Below are 18948 nucleotides of genomic sequence, written 5' to 3'. Positions count from 1 at the left end.
TTTATTTCATTATTCTCAGCTCGCACATCGCTTTTCTAACACAATGAGGGAACGCTCTCAGTTCTGAACAGTTTCTTTGTGCTGCTCTCTGTTTTTATGTCAACGGCAGCTTTTTAATAACGTAGGAGAAGCAGAAAATCTTTCAGAGGCAGCTGGATGTGGCACTGTCAGGAATGTTACTGTTACAATGTTCCATAGTTAGAGACCCACAAGATTAATACAGAACTACACTGTAAGGAATTGTTGTAAAAACTACATCATGAGAATACAGCCAGGAGGCTGGGTTTTAAAAAATACACTCTTAGCTGTAAAACAGAAAGAGTATTGAATTTGATTGGACAGTTGGATCACGTACATAACTGTACTGTAAAATTTAAATACACAGCTGCATTGTGGGATATTACTGGCAGGACACGAATGTTCATGGGGTTAGACACGGACGAACAAGGACCCTCTCTGGGTAAGTACTTTTTGCAGTTTTGTGTCAATTAGTGGACAAAAATACATGTTATGTGATGATACTGAGCTTCTCACGCATTTATCACATTTTTTGCTAAAGTTTTCCTCAGGTATTTCTAAGCTAGCATCATGAGCAGCATAAGTGCTTTTTAGCTCCGTTTTGACATTTATCTTTTACCCCAGAATATGCCAATGGTTAAATATTTAGCTGAAATTAATATTTATAGTGTTATCAGGGTTAATACTTCACTTTCTGTCTGAAATGTCTGTGACAACCGCAAACTGTAATATTCTGTGCCTAACTCTGGCATACAGCGTCTGAGACGACAATAAAAGTTTTTAAGTGAGCCTCATCCAGACAGCTGAATGTTAGTTTCTACTGTATTTGTTTACATTTTTTTGTAATCATTCTTTTCTAAAATAATTTACATTTTTACATTTATGTTCAGGCAACTACCCAAACATTATTTCATGATAGCGGACTGGATTTATCCTCATGCTGCCGTTACTCTTAATCAAATGTAGCTGCCATGTGCGACATCCACCAATGAAAAACTATTGCATCTTGCTGTACTTAGCATTTAATCTGAATAAATATATAATTTTCTGTGCACCCATCCTACATCTAACTCGTTGTTAGAGTAAGCATCTCACTCTAATGGTTTGATGTCAGAGCTTTAGCTGGCCCGCTGTAAGTTCATCATATATCTATGTGCAAAAAATGATTTATCTGCGTTCTTAAATTTTAATAACCAGTTGCTGCTACCTTATTTGAGACAAAAAATATCGGTTGTCATTAGACCTTTAATATCATCGGCTAAAGAGTTTTCTTTAGCTGGAGAAAAAAAACAGATTTGTGCTTTTTTCCCTCCCTCAGTCAGGGAGCCTCACCTCTGCTTTTTTTGCTAAGCTTTACTGGTAGTTTAACAACTGAATAAACATATACAGTATCTCAAATGATCCAATGGTTTTTTTTTTTAGGTTGTGGCAGTCATAAAAAAAAAAAATCGGATTTATTTTTTACCCTGGAACTCTTTGAATGTGCACCCTGGACTAAAATAAGTTTTAATTTCAGGATGATTACCTGTCAGTTTTGCCCACATAAAACTCTTTTTTCATATTTGAGGCACATTAAATTTCACAGAAACCTGCCAAATGTCAGTTTTAGATGTGGAATAACGAGCTGCAGCATGGTGTTCAAAAACTTCAATGCTTTCAAATCTCATTCATACAGGTTTCATAAGCAGCAACAAGCAGCTATGGATTCAGTCTACAACGATTTTACCTGTCATGTTGAATATTGTGATGTGCATTGTGATGATTCAGTTAGTTTATTTTCACATTTAAAAACTCATTTAGAGGAATGTACAATTGTGAGTTGTCCATTTAAACAGTGCACCCGAACCTTTACGACTTTGTCTACATTCACATCACATTTATTAAGATGTCACAAAAGAAGAACAGGACATAATCTGCTTGAAGACATTGTCCAGAAAAGCAATAAAAGTGAAGGTCATAGTGAGGAGAGCTCACATGTTACAACTGTGATGGGTCATTCAGGTGATAGATGTAATGATGAACCTTCAAACGATGCCATGATAGAGCAGTTTGATGGTAATGCAGAAAATACAGATGAGAACTTGTTTCTTCAAAATCTGGCACACTTTTATTTAAAGATGCAGGTAGAAATGTTGCTTCCTTCATCTTTAATTCAGAGTCATTGAAGGGTTCCAAGAAATACACGACATGAGCCAGTTCAGGGGTGGGCGATATATCGAGTATACTTGATGTATCTCAAGTTTTCCTCCACGCGATAGTAAAAATGACTTTATCGCGACCATCGCGTGTAAATTTCATGGAACGATTGAGCTGCTGTATTTAATTCACTGTGAGTTTAGTTTTTCCCACATGCTGTGAATGCATCACTCGCTCCTCCTCTAAACCAGAAAGCGCTCTGGCGCGCGCACACAACAATGAACCCGTGTCATTACTTAACGTTGACGAGACAGCGAGAACTATGGCGACAGCGAGCTTTTCAGGCTAGTGGAAGGTCCTGACCCTAACTGTCAGGACATCTACACACTGTGTCAGTGTGGTTCCATAATGTAGGGCTGTCTCTGAATGTTAAAAAAAAACTGTCTGTCTGTTTCTCTTCTAGGACCAAGCCCATATCTGAGGAATTACATTTACAGATAAATGGAGCTAGAATCCAGCAGGTCTCAGAAATCAAATATCTAGGACTAATACTTGACTCACAATTGAAATTTGACAGCCATGTAAAAAAAGTGTCCAGAGTAACAAAAGCAAACTTATACACATTCAAACTGATTAGAGATTATCTACCATTTCACGCTGCTCACAGTTTTGTGCACTCCATGATCTTTTCACATTTAAGTTACTGCATTAGTTCTTGGTCACAGGCCACAAGCACCACTATCAAGCTTTTTCAGATGACATAAAATAGAGCTATAAAAACCTTAGATAAAAAAAAACAACCAGGTCCCATCACTGTGTTAGTCTGAACAATTTAAAAATGCTAAATTTTGAGAACTTTGTCAAATTTGCTCAGCTAAAACTGGTTCACAAATGCTTGCATGATCAGGCCCCTGAGGTTTTGAGTGACTGTGTAGTTCCTCTCAGAGCTGTGGGCTCAGTCACAAGAGGAGCTCACAGTGGAAACTGTCAAGTACCCAGACGCAAAACTTCCTTCGGACAATCAGCTTTCACTGTCCAAGGTGCCAAAACATGGAATACATTACCTGCAGAACTGAAGGGAGAGTCAAACTGGGTCCTTTTTAAATATAAACTTAAAGACTTTTTTATTGAAAGGTCAGATATGTGAACATTGATAATCTAACTGACCTGATCTTGTATCTGTGATGTTTTAGTGTGTAATTTGTTCTGTTGTGTCTTGTGTACAGTCACTGTGTTTTGTGTAAAATCCTAACTGGGGACAGGCATTGAACATTAGCTTTAGCAAAAATGTTGTAGTGTATGACATGATTCATCAAACCTACTTGTCCCTATCACATAAAAAGATAAATAAATAAATAAAATAAGGATATCAAGGATGGCAATTTAATCACCCAGAATGCTTTGCTCAAAACTGACCCAGTGTCTGTTGGCTTGATTCTGTATAACGACTCATTTGAGGAAGTTAATCCATTTGGGCTCAGGCAAGAAAAAACACAAACTCCTCGCAGTCTACCTCAGTTTAGCAGACATTTTGCCCTTTAAATCAAGTTTGACTCACTGTTCAATGAGCTAGCAAACGTCCATGTGTGCAACCCTGGCTTGCCCCCATGCATTGCTCATGATCTTCTTGAAGGCATTGTTTCCTATGACTTGGCCCTCTACACCAAACATCTTGTAAACGTTGAGAAACAATTTACATATGTGGACCTGAACAGAAGAATTGATCAGTTCAGGTACCTTGGAAATGATGCACATGATAAGCCACCTGAAGTCAACCCCAGCAGAGAAAAACTTGCAGGACATGCAGCTCAGAACTGGTGTTTCCTCAGACTGCTGCCTGTCCTAATTGGAGACAAAATAAAAAGCTCAGCTGAGGAACCATGTGTGGCAGCTTTTTCTACAGCTACGATAAATGGAGGAGTTCATCTGTGCAGCAGCTATTTCATCAGGTCAGACTGCCTACCTAAAAGTGATGACAGAGGACTACTTGATCTATAGAAAGAAACTGTTTCCTGACCATTCTCTGAGGCCAAAGCACCACTATGTCCTTCATTATCCAGAGCTGACTTGTAAATCTGGGCCACTCATTCACGTGTGGACGCTTAGATCTGAAAGCAAACATACATATTTCCAACAGTGTGCAAGAAAACTGGATAACTTTAAGAACTTGTGCTCCACTCTGGCTGAAAGGCATCGGCTCCTTCAGGCTTCCTGAAGTGCTGGCAGCCTGTTGCCACCTACTGTAATTGTTGAAAGGGGAACTGATTTTGATCTGGCTGATTACAATGATGACATCAGAGATGCTCTTGCCAGTCTAGACTGCCAGCCTGGTCTGATTTCACATGAAGCAAAAGTCAAAGGGACAACGTAGAAGAAAAATATGTTTCTTGTGGAGGATCAATGTGAGGAAGGCATTGTCTTTGGAGAAATCAAAGCTATTCTACTTAAAGCAAACTCTGTTTACTTCTTAACACAATGCTACAGCTCTGTAACACTCAGTGATCAAGGCCTTACCAAAAACCACCAATAAGGCTGTGCTGTGTTAGTGAGGAAGAACTCTTGGATTACTATCCATTACCCATGTATAAACTGTGTGCTTTGTCAGAGCTTGCTCTTCACCACTCTTTTCCTTCTCTAGAATAATGTCAGCAGTTTCTGCGGAGGAAATTCAGATGGCTGTTACTAAAGCCCTTCCTGGACTTCCTCAAGTGAAGATGGAGAAACTGGTGGAGAGGCTTGTTAGCTCGGGCGTAGAAACCATTGAGGATCTAAAATACGTTGAAGGAGCTCCTGGAGCAGACCTGTCACATGTTCTTCCTCCCAAACTGCTTGACAACTTCAAGACAGGTTAATAATACATTTTGTCAGTTTTAATGACTGCTTTGTTGCTGTTGTTCATATTGTTTTTAGTACAGTTATGGTAAAAGTTCAGAAAATGTTCTTTGCTATACAAGAAAAAAATGAAATACTAAAGAAAATGTAATTACTCTTTCAGTTGGGGGAATAATGTTTGTGACAATATTCCACTAAGAAGTCCACCTTCATCCTCCACTGGTTTGGACATTGTGAATCCACCAACCTCTTCATCAGTTCCTTCAAGTTGGCCAGAGACATTTCAGATTCCCTGGGACCAAATGCCAAATGATGTGTGAACTGCAGGAGCAAGTGGGAAAAGACCACTCCCACCTGTTGGTAGAAAAATGATCAGAATTCTAGTTGATGAAATGAGGAAAAATCAAAAGAATATGACTAAACTCTTAAACTAGTCAAACAATATCCAAAGAGTTTTGCAGATTATGACAACCCAGGATCCATTATGAAGTGGGATGCTACTCCTCACTGAAACAAATGAAAACACGGGTTGAACATGTAAATAGAAACAACACATTGACAGCAGGCTGACGACATTCAAGAGGCATTTCAGAAAATGCTGAGATGACAAAGAGCAGAGGGCCAGCAGTGACTTATGGAGGCACCAGAGGGCAACCTGAGCCACCGCTTTCAGAGAGTGATGATATATTAGAAGACAAAAGACAGACTTTGCTAAACATTTATCACCAGTACGCCCACAGTGGAGCAGACAGAGCTGATGTCTGGGCTTTAATGAAGGAAACCTATTATTTACAAAGAGAGCATATAAATGACACACAGGAACCTCCTATTAAAGAAATTAAATACAAGTGGCCATACTTGTTTGTCCAGAAGCACCTCACTTCTCATTTTGAAGAACCTACTGGTGTTAATGTACCAAATCAACTCAACCATGCAATGGAGGACTGTGGCCCTCTCTCCTTATTGACTTCTTTAGGAACAAACCAACAAATGAACACATTAAAAATAGATTGTCAGCTTATGAAGAGGTTGGGATCATGGTTGCCAGCTTCTCCTCGCACATTTCCCATAAGATCAGGACTTCTGCTTTATGCAGATGGAAGAATACAAAAGTCAGATGTGCCATTAATCTACGACTTTGTCTGACCTTGTGATGTTTTTAGAGGTAAGCTACAACTGCAGATCTTGAAGGAACACACAATCTGCCGCCAAGTCCACGACTTGTTGACCTTGGTAAGTAGCATATGCACAATATACTCTTCAGTGTGTCTGTATCTTCTAGTCTTCTGTCTATAGACACATGGATGGAAGGTCCAGAGAGAAATTGACATCTTCAGTGTCTGCTAGCCCTACATCTATAGTCAGAAGGGTGGGAAATGCATGGTGTCTGCAGACATAGCATGTGGACAGAGACAGAAGATGTGCCTGAGGAGTAGCAGATACGTCTCTATGTCACTGATGTAGGGATGTATCTGCCATCCCTCTCTCTGTCTGCTGTCCCTAGAAATATCTCTATAGACAGTGGACACATCATCTCATTGTGTCCATAGGCAGAGGGACGGCACATCAGCTGTTTCTGTAGTCCCTGTCTGTGGAGTTCTGAATAGTCTGAATATTATAAATGTACTTACCTGGTAACACATAGAAATAGAAAACTGGAGAAACAAAGCCCCTGATCATTAAATTAAAATGAAAAATATCAGTGAAGATTGTTTTTTTCAGTAGACACCAATAGCCTTCATCAGTGGATGATAAGCATTGAGGGTGAAGTTGTTTGTGAGGACACACAACCTAAGTTCCAGGCTGGTCTCGCTGCACTTTTTGCAGTTTTCTGTTTTTAACCTTGAGTATCCAGAGGAGGCAACATGTACACTAGAGTTTATCCAAAGGTGAGAACAAATTCACTAATCCTTATGTAAGAATATATGTAATATATAGATGTAGAAATGGGTCTTTTGAACACTGAGCTATATATCCCCCATCTGTTTTTAGACCATTCATGGGCCTTAATCCAGAAAGGGGAACAAAAGCTGCAAAAGGAAAAGTAAAATCAAAAACAAATCAAAGATAGGACGGCTGGAGCAAAGGAAACAGGCAGCGGTGAAGCCACATGTCTCCACTCTGCTTTGCAAGCTGATGGACTATCAGGGGAACTTCTAAAAAGGTCAAATTACACATTTACACACAATCTGTTTTCTCAATCTGTCCTCCTGTCCATGACATGAACAAGAGGACAGATGAAGAAAAAACAGTCTGTCCCCCTCTCAGTCTTTCTCTCTCTCTCTCTTTGAGAGTCTCTGGCCCTGTTTTTCTGTCTCTCTCACTCTGACTGTCGTTATCCCAGTTTGTCTGTCTCTCTCTTTCTCTATGTCTGTCTTTCTCTGTCCCTATTTGTCTCTGTGTGTCTTTCGGTCTCTCTCACTTTGTCTTTTTCCTTGTCTATCCTGTCCATTTCTAACAGAAGGACAGGGAGACAGCTACAATAAGGGAAGGTCAGAGAAGGATTGTCCGTCCACCAAATCTGTCCTTCTCATCCTGTCTTTCTTAAACTGACATAAATGCGGTTACATTTAATGAAAATATCATGTGTTAATAAAACATTTTTCCTTTGCTTATCTTCTATCGACCCCTTGATGGTTTCTGGTGTTGTTCAGGAACAGGCCCTACTCAATACTTATGTTGGCTTTGTTTGGGTCTTCACTAAGTTTTAACCTCCAATTTTAAAGCTTGACTGTGTTGGATCCCTTTCTTCCTTTATAAGGATAAAGATATTTAGCATTTTGACTGAAGGTTACATGAAAGACTTGTAAAACCTTGTTCTTGTGCCTTTGTTTGATAGTTTGGAAATTTTTACCCTTTTATACCTTTTATTGTGAAGGCTAAGTGTCATATGTAAGTGTAAAAATAATATATTTAAGAGTATATGATAATATACACTTATATTATAATATAATAAATGTATGTGTAAAAATAAAAAGTTTAATATAATATCATGTGGGTTATGTATTTATTATCAATCGCAATGTTTTGAGATCAGTTATTGTGAAAAGTAAATGTTGTTGTTGTAAGACATGTTTTTGTTGTTATGCTGCAGTTTGTTGGTTTTAAATTGTCAATAAAACAATTTTAAAAATGTTTTTGTATTTTTTTTGTATAAAATTGGAGAGTTTGGTACAGAAAGTTCCAAACTGACATTTTATTTCATCAGCTAGCAATACCAAATTATTTTATTGTATTTCTATTACAGGACTACTTTAATTTTATTACATTAAACATTTCATCTAATAAAACTGTAATATAATTAACCTAATATAATTAGAGCAAAGTTGCAATAAAATTACAGAAAAGCTGTAATAGAATTACAGTAAAACAGTGAATAGAATACAGTAACCTGTTTCCTGCCGTTTTCTCATGGTTTAATATTCTCCATATGCCTTCATTAAAGGTTTCTAACTCCACTCGTGGGAAATTCCACTTCCAGGCTTCTTGTTTCCTGCCGTTTTCATGCTGAATCACCTTATCTGCGTTCAGGAGGACTTTTTTCATGCTCCTGCTCGCCTTCACCTCCTGGGTGATCGGACGCTGTGTTTAGTTACCTGACTGATATCACCTGTTCTGAAACCGGAAACGCTGAGTATGACACAGTGAGGTAGAACTACTCAGAGCAGCAGCTTTCTAATCAGCGTAGATCGGCCATTCTTTCTGAAACGGAGCCCAGAACAAAGACACACACCGCAACCTGCCCAACTATAAAGACGTCAGCCCCACCCACCAATCAGCGGTGAGCTCCGATCAGCACCTGGCGCTCACAGAGCGGGCCGTGGAACACCGTCTCACCAGAGCTGCTGAAAGTTACACAATAACTTGGTTTATTATTATTTTCAGCTTGGTTGTTATTTACTGCGCAGCATAGATTTGCTGTGTGCGCTGAATCCAGATGCCGTGCGCCACTGCGCAGGCGCGGAGCTTAGAGGGAGCTCTGCTGCTGCTGTGTCTCAAAGCAGCAGTTAAATCTTTCCGTCCCGCTAAAACATGAAGATAGTAGAGACGTTTACTGAGGGGAGCTGCAGGGGCCGCAGCTGATCCTAAAACCCTGAACCTTTTTAACTTTAAATCCTTTAATTTAGACACTTTTTCCCTGTGCTGCACACTGGAAGGCTGGAGACGGCCCTAGCAACGGTTGCTACGCTGATGGCGTTCCGTGGTGGAACTTCTGATGACAGCAGCTTCTTTGATGCTTATGACATCACAGCAGCTCCTCTGATGCTTATGACATCACAGCAGCTTCTCTGCCTTAGTAGACCCTGTAACGCAGATTTTCTTTCCTTCTGATACTTTCCTTGTGAGAGACAGACGTGTTTCGTGAGAGAAAAACAGTTAGCGATAGTTTGTGATAGTTTGCCATCGATAGAAAATACCAGAGTTTGCTTTAAGAACCAGCGCAAACGGAGAAGCCATGAACGCCTCCACCAGTTCAAAGGCTCGAAGAGTCCCAGTTATTACTGTGGACATGATCACACCAACGATCCAAGATTTCATTTTGTCCATCTCCTTGAAGCAGAGCATGGATTTGACCTCAGGACAACTTGATGGTGACACCAAGTCCAAGGTAAAGGAGCTGCTGTTGAAGCTAGAGGAGAAATGTACCGCCTTCGTTCTGCGTAAAATCTACAAAGGACGCCTCAGATCTTTGGACGTGGAAACCGTTTTGGGCGACTCAGTGCTAAGATCATTTGCAGACGTCCTTTGGGTTGAAGGAACGACTCCCCCGAAGAACTTTGACAAGTTTAACAAGTCATTTGTTAAACATGTCAAAGGAAAAGTGAGATCTTCCCTCTGCTGCATGAATGATCCAGCAGCTTCCTTCGTCCTGCAAATCTCTGAGAAGGACACGGTGGATTCAATGGTTCCACTTGCAGTGACATTGATAAAGGAGCTGTTAGAGATGAGAAATGAAGAACGTCAGCAGAGGCTGCTGCGAAAAGCTGCTGAAGGCCAGCAAAATGCCCTCAAGGAGCAGCAGACAGGAGAGCTTCACCACCATGGACGGTACCAGGTGCTACCGACAATCCCAGAGGAACCAGAACTTGAAGAGGCAGCAGCAGAGATGAACGAGGTAAATTAATTTAACTTTAAAGGAAAGGAATCAGAACTTTAGATGGTGGATTAATTTATATCTGATGAGATTTCTGAAAAGATTAAGATAAATTATTTTATCTCTTAGGAAAAGGAGTCAGAGTTAAAGATGGTGGACAGATTCATCTCCGAGGAACTAGGAGTGGTCAAAGACGTCCACAATCCACAGAAGAAAAAGCGTCCTCAGAGCTCTAGGAAGTCCTGCAGTAGGTACCGCCATGGACGGTACGAGGTGCTACCGGTCACCCCAGAGGAACCAGAACTTGAAGAGGCACCAGCAGAGATGAACGAGGTAAATTATTTTAAATTTAAAGGAAAGGAATCTGTACGGAGCCCCTCTGGTGACATGGACCAAATTTTTTTTTTGAAGATGTTTAGTCGTGGCCACCAGATAGATAAGTTGTGGCCACGCATTAGTAACACGTGGCCACCAGATAGATCAGATAAATACTGCCTTCGGTTTAGCCTCCAGGATGATGTTCAGCAGACAGGAGTGGGTCCAGGGATGAGATGATTAACTGTACATCCTCCATTTTCGCTAACAGTGGGAAAAAAATAGTTTTTTTGGCAACGTCTGGTATCAGCATAATTTATACTTAATAATACGGGATTGGGCGGATTTCCCCCCAATTGGTGCACTGCGCGGTGGGAAAAATGCATAAATAAAGAGTGTAAAGGGCTCCTTTAGAGGGAACAGGAGGAATGATGGATCTGAGCTGAAGCCCCCGCTGTTACAAGTTCCTTAAAATGACCCTTAAAAGTGCGCACCTAAATTACATGTAACGTAATTTTGCACACCTGAACTCAAGCGCAAGGCAGTATGTCTGTTTATTAGAAGGAAACTTATAAACAGAAAGTCATGGTACCGAGTCTTTTGACCCACATGCAGAATACACTGAGGAGGCAGAGAGCCGAGTTTTTAAGAGGTTTATTAAATATAGAGCTCAAGACGTGCTGCGAGTCCTCCAGACGTCTGGTAACAGCAGGAGGTGGTAATCGCGGTGATATAATTGATTCACAGGGGGAGTGAGCGGCTGCTGTGGGGCACCAAAGCAGGCGTGGAGACTGCCAAGCGGAGTCGTGGGTTCTAGGTGGATTCTGGTGATCATAGAGGGTGCGGTGGCTGACAGATGGCAGAGTCCGAGGGGGGGGGGCAGGGTCCGGTCACTCGTGCAACGCAGGCGGCGGCAGGGAGGCTGTCAGCTGATCGCCGCTCTGTGGACACCGAGACTTTCCAGGATGATCAGGGACTTTCTGAGGTTTTCTTCCTAAGCAGCTGAGCGGGCCGAGAGCTTGCCGGCCAGGAAAGAGGTTCTCCGGAGCGTGATCCGAGGCAGGTTCCACCTGGGAAACAGGGAGACAGAAATTAGGCGCTTTCCAAGGCGTAGAAAGACGCTGGCCTACTGAGTCCTTCCACATAAGGCTGACACTCTGGCGATGAGGTGCTGACAGCAGCCTGTTTAAGAACCGTCCCCGCTGACGAAGGAACGCAGATCACCTGCGAGTGTTACGCCCCTGAAAAGGGGAATAATGAAAAAACCGACACGGACACGGTGTTACTGCTGTCGTTTCCAATGCCGTAATGTTATTTAAAAAAACAATTTACATGGACAAATAAAGAAATGATAATACAATGAGGAAAAAATACAGCACATAAGCTACTAAAAATGTCTTTGTGCCTCACAGTAAGACTGGTACATGTTTTCATATTTACACAAAATTATATGACAACAATACCATATACAGGCCACGTATATATATGCTACATTGGAAAAATACATCAGTCATGTCAATTGGGACTGTTTTCTGACAAAAATTACAGTCATTAACATTTCTGTTTTAACTAAAACAATATAATGTCCTCATAAATCACAGCATGCTTCCTCCCTGAATGCCCCACATTTCACCCAAACATTTATGCCCCGCAACAGTGGCAGCAACTATGACCTGGGACACAGCTAACCAGAAAACTAAGCTAGTATAACTTTTTAAGCAAAGTCATATTTACTTCAAGCTGTTCCAGCCATTACAAACATTCCCTGCTCACCTTCCAAACTTAGTAAACACACATATAGTTAGTAAAACTTGTAACAGTCAAAACTCTTACCTGAAAAGGGGAATAATGAAAAAACCGACACGGACACGGTGTTACTGCTGTCGTTTCCAATGCCGTAATGAACGAGCAGAAGTAACGCGCTTCCCCCTTTTCAGTTCAGACTTAACCAATCGAGGCAAGATCTACAGATAAACGCTTAAAACATAAATTCTGAAAAGGCAACACTCTTCAAGTGCTAAACACAACCATAGCTACAAAAGTAACATTACATAAAATGCATTTTAAAGTGATTTTAACCTATGCATGTTTTAACTGCATCATTCTATGGCTTTTGAGTTGCCAGACCGGAATAATCGATCACAGAATCACAGATCTCCCGATCAACAGTGCATCTGATTCCCATTAACCTTACTCCATTAGAGACATTAAGTACGGTGTTCTTTCAAATATACATCTTCCATGTGCTGAAAGCATAAAAGAATATGAAATTTCCAAATGATAATACAATAATATACTTTTGCTAACATTTTTTCTTACTTTCTGAATCTTTCTTTTTATAACCATTACACACTCCCCTTCAACAGAAATGTCGTCCTCGACATTCAAAACTAAAGCGGGTAGATAACAAACATGAAGGGCATAAAATCCAAATCTATGCAGTCCATACACAGGCACTTGACCAACCCAGAGTCTCTAAGCGTGTAGAGGCTGAACTTTAGCTGCTTTTATGGTCGACCGACTAGTAAACAGTCACGCAGTTATATAATCAAGGATACATTCCATTTTGTGTTATTACATTTCAATCCAATAACACTGCTGTGGTCTTCAGTACATAAACACAGGATGGTACGCGGAGATTTGGACTGAATCTGACCACGTAGATCTTGGTTGAAAGGGTCCATGATAGTACACAGAATCAGGCCCGCATGTGGATCCTATTGGAAGTCCCAGACTGTAACAAGCTGGATAACCAAGTTCATCGTAAGTAAATCGCTTTGGTGGCCGCCGTTCTCTTCTGGGCCTATCATGCTCTTGCTCGCTGGCTTGGTGGCTCTCACATGAAGGAGGTGACATGGGTGGCAGTAAAGGGCCATCTCCACAATTGTCAAGTTGTAAAGGTACTTTATCTCCATCTCTCGCTTGCATATCAGTCGTGATCTGCTCCTCGTCCAGGTGCAACACACTCTCTTGTCCTTCTCCTTGTCCGTGATGTGCTGTTGTTGGTTTAGGGTTTTCTGACAGGTCAACATGGTCCTTCTCAGCAGTGGAACATGCATCCTCGGGTGGCTCAGGGCATGGGTTGTAAAACCATTCATCTTCTGAGTCCTCATCACTGTCATCTTTTTTGCTGACTGTTGGGTCCAATGTTACTTGTCTCTCTTGTTCTTGTCTTCTGTGACCTGGCAACTTTCAGGGGAACCTCCAGAGGTAGGTGGTCACAGGGAAGTAAAAGATTGCGGTGTAGTATCCGGCTTTGTCTCCCCTTTCCTTGTTCAGGTACCACCTCGTATATTGGAGCATCTTTATTTACTCGGCGCACAACCTTGTGGATGGTGTCTTCCCAATGGCTACGAAGCTTGCCGGTCCCGCCCCTTGGGGTCAAGTTCCTGACCAGGACACGGTCTCCGGGTTCCAACTCAGAGCTCTTTACTTTACGGTCATGGTTCCTTTTGCCTCTTTCAGCTGATTTTCTTGCGTTGCTCCTTGTTATGTCATAAGCTTGTTGCATCCCTTCTCGCCATTTTTGCATGTACTCCCTGTGATCTGTTGTACCTGTTTCTGGTCTCAAGCGGAAAAGTACATCAATGGGCAGTCTTGGGGTCCTTCCAAAGAGGAGATAAAAGGGAGAAAAGCCAGTGACTTCACATTTTGTGCAATTGTATGCAAAAACCAATCTGTTCAGAGAATCTTTCCAATTAGATTTCTCTTTCTCTGTCAGCGTCCTCAGCATTTGTATGAGTGTACGGTTAAAACGTTCAACTTGTCCGTTACCCTCAGGATGGTATGGTGTTGTCCGTGAGCCTAAAACTCCAGAAGTCTTTTTCAGTTGTGACATGAGCTGATTTTCAAATTCACCACCTTGATCATGGTGAATACGTTGGGGGAATCCAAACCTTAACGCATAATCATTAAAAAGTCTATCAGCTACAGTCTTTGCTGACTTGGATGTTGTGGCATAAGCTTGAGCAAATCTTGAGAAGTGATCAATCACAACCAATATGTACTCATAGCCGCCTGAAGACTTGTCAACATGCAGAAAATCAAGAGACACTAACTCAAAAGGCTGGGTTGTAACAATATTAGTTAGTGGCGCCCTAGTGTCACGGCTCGGTTTCTTTTGTTTTAGACATGTGCAGCTGCGAGCCACATAGTGTTCAATATCACGCTGCATATACGGCCAAAAGAAACGTTCTCTCACCAGTGACGTGGTCCGGTCAACTCCTTGATGACCCATGTCATCATGCAGACCCTTCATAACAATTGCCTTGTACTTTTCAGGCAAAACAAGTTGTGTCCGTTTTGTTGTCTTTCGTTGCAAGATCCCATTATCATCCAAAGAGAGTTTTTCCCATTCACGTAACAGTCTTTTACTCTCTGTACTGAATGATTTCAACTGTTTGTTTTCCGGTTTCTTATCCAACTGACGACACTTAAGCACTGGGCCGATATTCTTATCTTCCCTCTGGGCTTCACAAATCTCTCCCAGCGAGAGAGGTGAATGCTGTGAACTGCTGATTTCTTTACACTGCGCAGACAGTGCCATGAACCATACTGCATGAGAGCTTGGGTCCTCAACTGACTGTACAACCGCTTGAACTGAACAAGATGACATTTCCTCAGTACAATGTTTCATCAGTGTGTCAATATCCACTGGCAGCCTTGAGAGGCAGTCGGCGTCGATGTTTTCTTTCCCTGGTCGGTATCGGATGGTGAGGTGGAAATCTGCCAATTCAGCAACCCACCTATTAGAGCTGTGCATAAAAATCGATATAAAGATTAATATCGATATTTTTAAAAACGATTTAATATCGATATTCTGGCTTTCAATATCGATATACCTCCCAACCTCTAGGGGGCGTTATTACAGCGCAACCATTACAGTTCACAGCGAAGGAGAGCAAGTGAGACGAATTTGTGGAACGGCCGACAGGATTTTAGAAGCTCCTTTGTCCCTAAAATCAGATGTTTGGGCACATTTTTGGTTTCTGTGACACGTTAAATGCATTGAAGCAAATGCACTTTATTTTGCTGTTAATATGTCTGTGATCAATAAATAGAACATAAACATAATATTTGGCTGATTTTGGTGATTGAATCACTGAGCATTAATTCAAAGTAATAAATATCGATATTGGAATCAAAGCAAGCTGAGCTATGTATCGAGAATCGTATCGTATCGTGAGCTGTGTATCGAGAATCGTATCGAATCGGCTCATCCTAGATGATACCCAGCCCTACCACCTATACCCAGTTGCATTTAACTTCGCCGTGGACAAGACATAAGTGAGCGGATTATTGTCTGTATATACTGTGCATGACGAGCCGATCAAATAGTCTCTGAATTTTTCACAGACAGCCCATTTCAAAGCCAGGAATTCCAACTTTCCAGAATGGAAATGGTAGTTCTTTTCAGCTTTAGTGAGAGTTCGGGAGGCATACGCTATTACACGCATTTTTCCTTCCTGTTCTTGATACAAAACTGCCCCCAGGCCCAGGTTGGAAGCATCTGTGTGCAGAACAAAGGGCTTGCTAAAATCGGGAAAGGCCAGGATTGGTGGTTCCACCAGGTGGTCCAAAAGCTCCTCTAGCAGCTGCTGGTGTTTTTCTGTCCACACAATGGGAAGGTTGGAGGGGGTTCCAGTTTGTTTTTTGTTATTCCGCCTTTTTCTTGTAAGATGTTTATCACTTTGCTTTGAATCTGCTGGAGTGCTCATGAGGTCATAAAGAGGTGCAGCGATCCGAGAAAAGTCCCGGATATACTGACGGTAATAACTCAGGAGACCCATAACGGCTCTTAATTCTCCCACTGTGGTTGGTTGCTTGTCTTTCAAGGCCCTGACCGCGATGGTATCAGCAGGGTCGATTTTACTACCCTCTGATGAAATGACACGCCCGAGATACCGAACCTCGCGTCGGAAAAGCTCACATTTAGCCGGCTTCAACTTTATGCCATGCATTCTCAATCGTCTAAGCACAGTCCTGACATGTTCAACATGCTGTTCAAAAGACTTGCTAAACACAAGGATATCATCAAGGTATGGAATGCAAATTTCGTCTCTGATCCCCTCCAAACATTCTTCCATGCACCGCTGAAAGGCAGCTGGTGCGTTCATTAAACCAAATGGTATACGAATCCATTCGTATAAACCCCAGGGGGTTACAAAAGCAGTGAGTGGCTGACTGTGTTCTGCCATAAAACCCTGATGATAAGCTTTACCTTGATCTAACAGTGAGAACCACGAATTGCCTCCCAGGCCATCTATAATATCTTGTACCCTGGGGATGGGCTGGCGGTCTGGTACAGTCTTACGGTTTAATTCACGGTAGTCTATACACAGGCGTAAGCTTCCATCTTTTTTGCGTACACACACCACTGGGGACGCATTGGGGGAAGTAGATTTGCGCACCCAACCTTGTGTGATAAGATCATGTAGATAGCTCTTCATTTCTTGATATAATGGTTTTGGTACGGAGAGGTAAGTTTTAGCCACAGGTTCCGTGTCTTTTAATGAGATGGACAATCGCAGATTCTCAATGCAGCCAATGTCATCATCGGAACGTGAAAAGGAGCCCGACTCTTCCCTTAGCATATTTTTAACTAAATCTCTTTCAGGGGGACTGAGGTGGTCTAAGTCCACTGGGGGATCCCAGTCACTACCTGAGGTTTGTTGTTCCTTCACCCCCACAGTATTTACTGTCACTGGAGATTTAGAGCTGGGCTGCTCAAAGATTGTTGCTGGGTAAACTGCTTGGACTGGTTGTGCTGTCCCAATAACAGTCTTCCCAGAGAGTTCTATGTCATGGTCTGTTGGGTTTTGCACATCCACAATCATGAATGGTTTTGCACCTTTCTGTAGTTTCATGAGGGTATCAGCGAACTCCAGGCCTTCCGGCCACTGTGGATTAACACTAGGTTCGAAGATCAGAGTCGTGTCCTCCGAAAAAGGGGATGTCATGATGCGGCACTCTACCTTTACTGATGTGTGTTTTGGAATACGCACTTGTCCTCTGGTGGTTTTGACGTTAAACTCCATGGATTGCCGTTCAGCAACAACTCTAGCCACAAACACTTCAGCGTCATCCATTTCAAAATCAGAAAAGGATGCTTGAACAGCCTTGATTAACTGCTGTTTGCTGGTGTCTTTATTTTGTTGTAGCTCAGTGTCCACTATCAGGCCAATAACATTTGAACCAATAATAGGACGAGCAAGACTGTTACCTCTAATTACTAGTGTAGGAACAACAACTTCTGTTGTTGGGACGTCATCTGCACCTAGTTTAAACGTGACCTCTATCCATCCTAAATATGGTATGTCTTCGCCATTAGCTGCAATAAGATTTAGAGTGTCATTATTTTCAATGATTTCAGAAATGTCTCTCAAAGTCACATATGGTAGATGTTCTGCTTTCCATTGTTCACTTACTACAGTGACTTGAGAGCCAGAGTCCCACAAAGCTCTAACTTGCTGACCTTGGATATGGCAGTCAATCAGGTATTTCTTTCCTAATAGTGGGGCAACTTTAACTTGCCTTTTCTTTTGGGGTGTGGCTCGGACTGTATTACATGAAGTTGTTAAGCACTGCTTCCTATGAACAGTCCAATGTTCATGCTGACATCTCTCAGAACAATACAATACACTTTTGCATGATGAACATTGTTTCAGTCTCACCTTTATCCCGCCGACACCACAGTATGCACAGAGTTGGGGCGCTGTTGATGAAATGGTCACTCCCTGCCCCGCTGGGGTAACCCTTGCTCGTTTAAAGCATTGCCTCGGAACTGGCCTGATCTCCTCATTCTGCAACCTGCTGAGAAATGTTCACTGCTGCCACATCTGAAACAGTGAATACAGCTTTCCAGGTTTTCCTGCTGGCAGGCATAACATCTCCTCCTTGGCCGCGGTGGAACTGTGGAGAGAGGACGTCGATCTCCATACCTCTGACTGGGTGGGGCATGATCATGTTGTCCTCTAAGGGCTTGTGAATAGTGGTGGTGTGAAGGTGGCTGTAAGTAACTGTATTGCACAGGAGGGGATTGAGGGTAACCGTGCTGTACTGCAGTCTCGTGTACCAGTGATGGGTTGTGGTAGGCTGATGCAGACTGAGGTGGTGTGCAGTCCGGTCCTGCTACTGGGTTTGGGTGCTGCCTCTGTAAGTAAGAGGGTTGCTGCATGGATTCTTTAATAGAAGACACTTCAGCTTTGAGGTCTTTAAGAAGAGTTATATTTGCTTTCATCTCCTGCAGCTCTGAAAGAATATCTGTTTGACTTTTACTGTGGCTCGACTGGCTTACTCTGTCTTTCTTCTCAATATGGTCAGACTGGGCAGAGTGGACTGTTACAGACCGCTGTGGTGCACTCATTTTTTTCTTGTCCTGCCTCTCACTTTCATAGGCACATGCAATGTTTAGTTTCTCAAACAGAAGTTCATCAGAAACACCAGTTTGTTCCAGGGATGGCTGGAGATCACGTTTTATGCTTTCGTTCAGCAAACCGGTCATAACTGTATGAAGGAACATGTTCTGCACCAATACTGGATCATATCGTAAG

The 18948-nt window shown here is 42.1% G+C and overlaps 1 protein-coding gene across 1 annotated transcript in view; it reads left to right on the top strand.

Moving 5' to 3' along the window:
- LOC118560306 (trichohyalin-like) overlaps window positions 1-18948 on the top strand; it is a 190389-nt gene that overhangs the window by 166511 nt on the left and 4930 nt on the right. Inside the window, exon 6 of the mRNA XM_036131221.1 lies at window positions 10211-10414. Within this exon, the coding sequence (XP_035987114.1) occupies window positions 10211-10414 (204 nt within the window). The remainder of the gene's footprint in view (window positions 1-10210; window positions 10415-18948) is intronic.

This window comes from Fundulus heteroclitus, unplaced genomic scaffold (assembly GCF_011125445.2).
Source record: "Fundulus heteroclitus isolate FHET01 unplaced genomic scaffold, MU-UCD_Fhet_4.1 scaffold_42, whole genome shotgun sequence".
In the NCBI taxonomy this organism is placed as follows: Eukaryota; Metazoa; Chordata; class Actinopteri; order Cyprinodontiformes; family Fundulidae; genus Fundulus; species Fundulus heteroclitus.
Note: the sequence above shows the minus strand (reverse complement) of the source record. Positions and strands in the feature narration are given on the sequence as shown.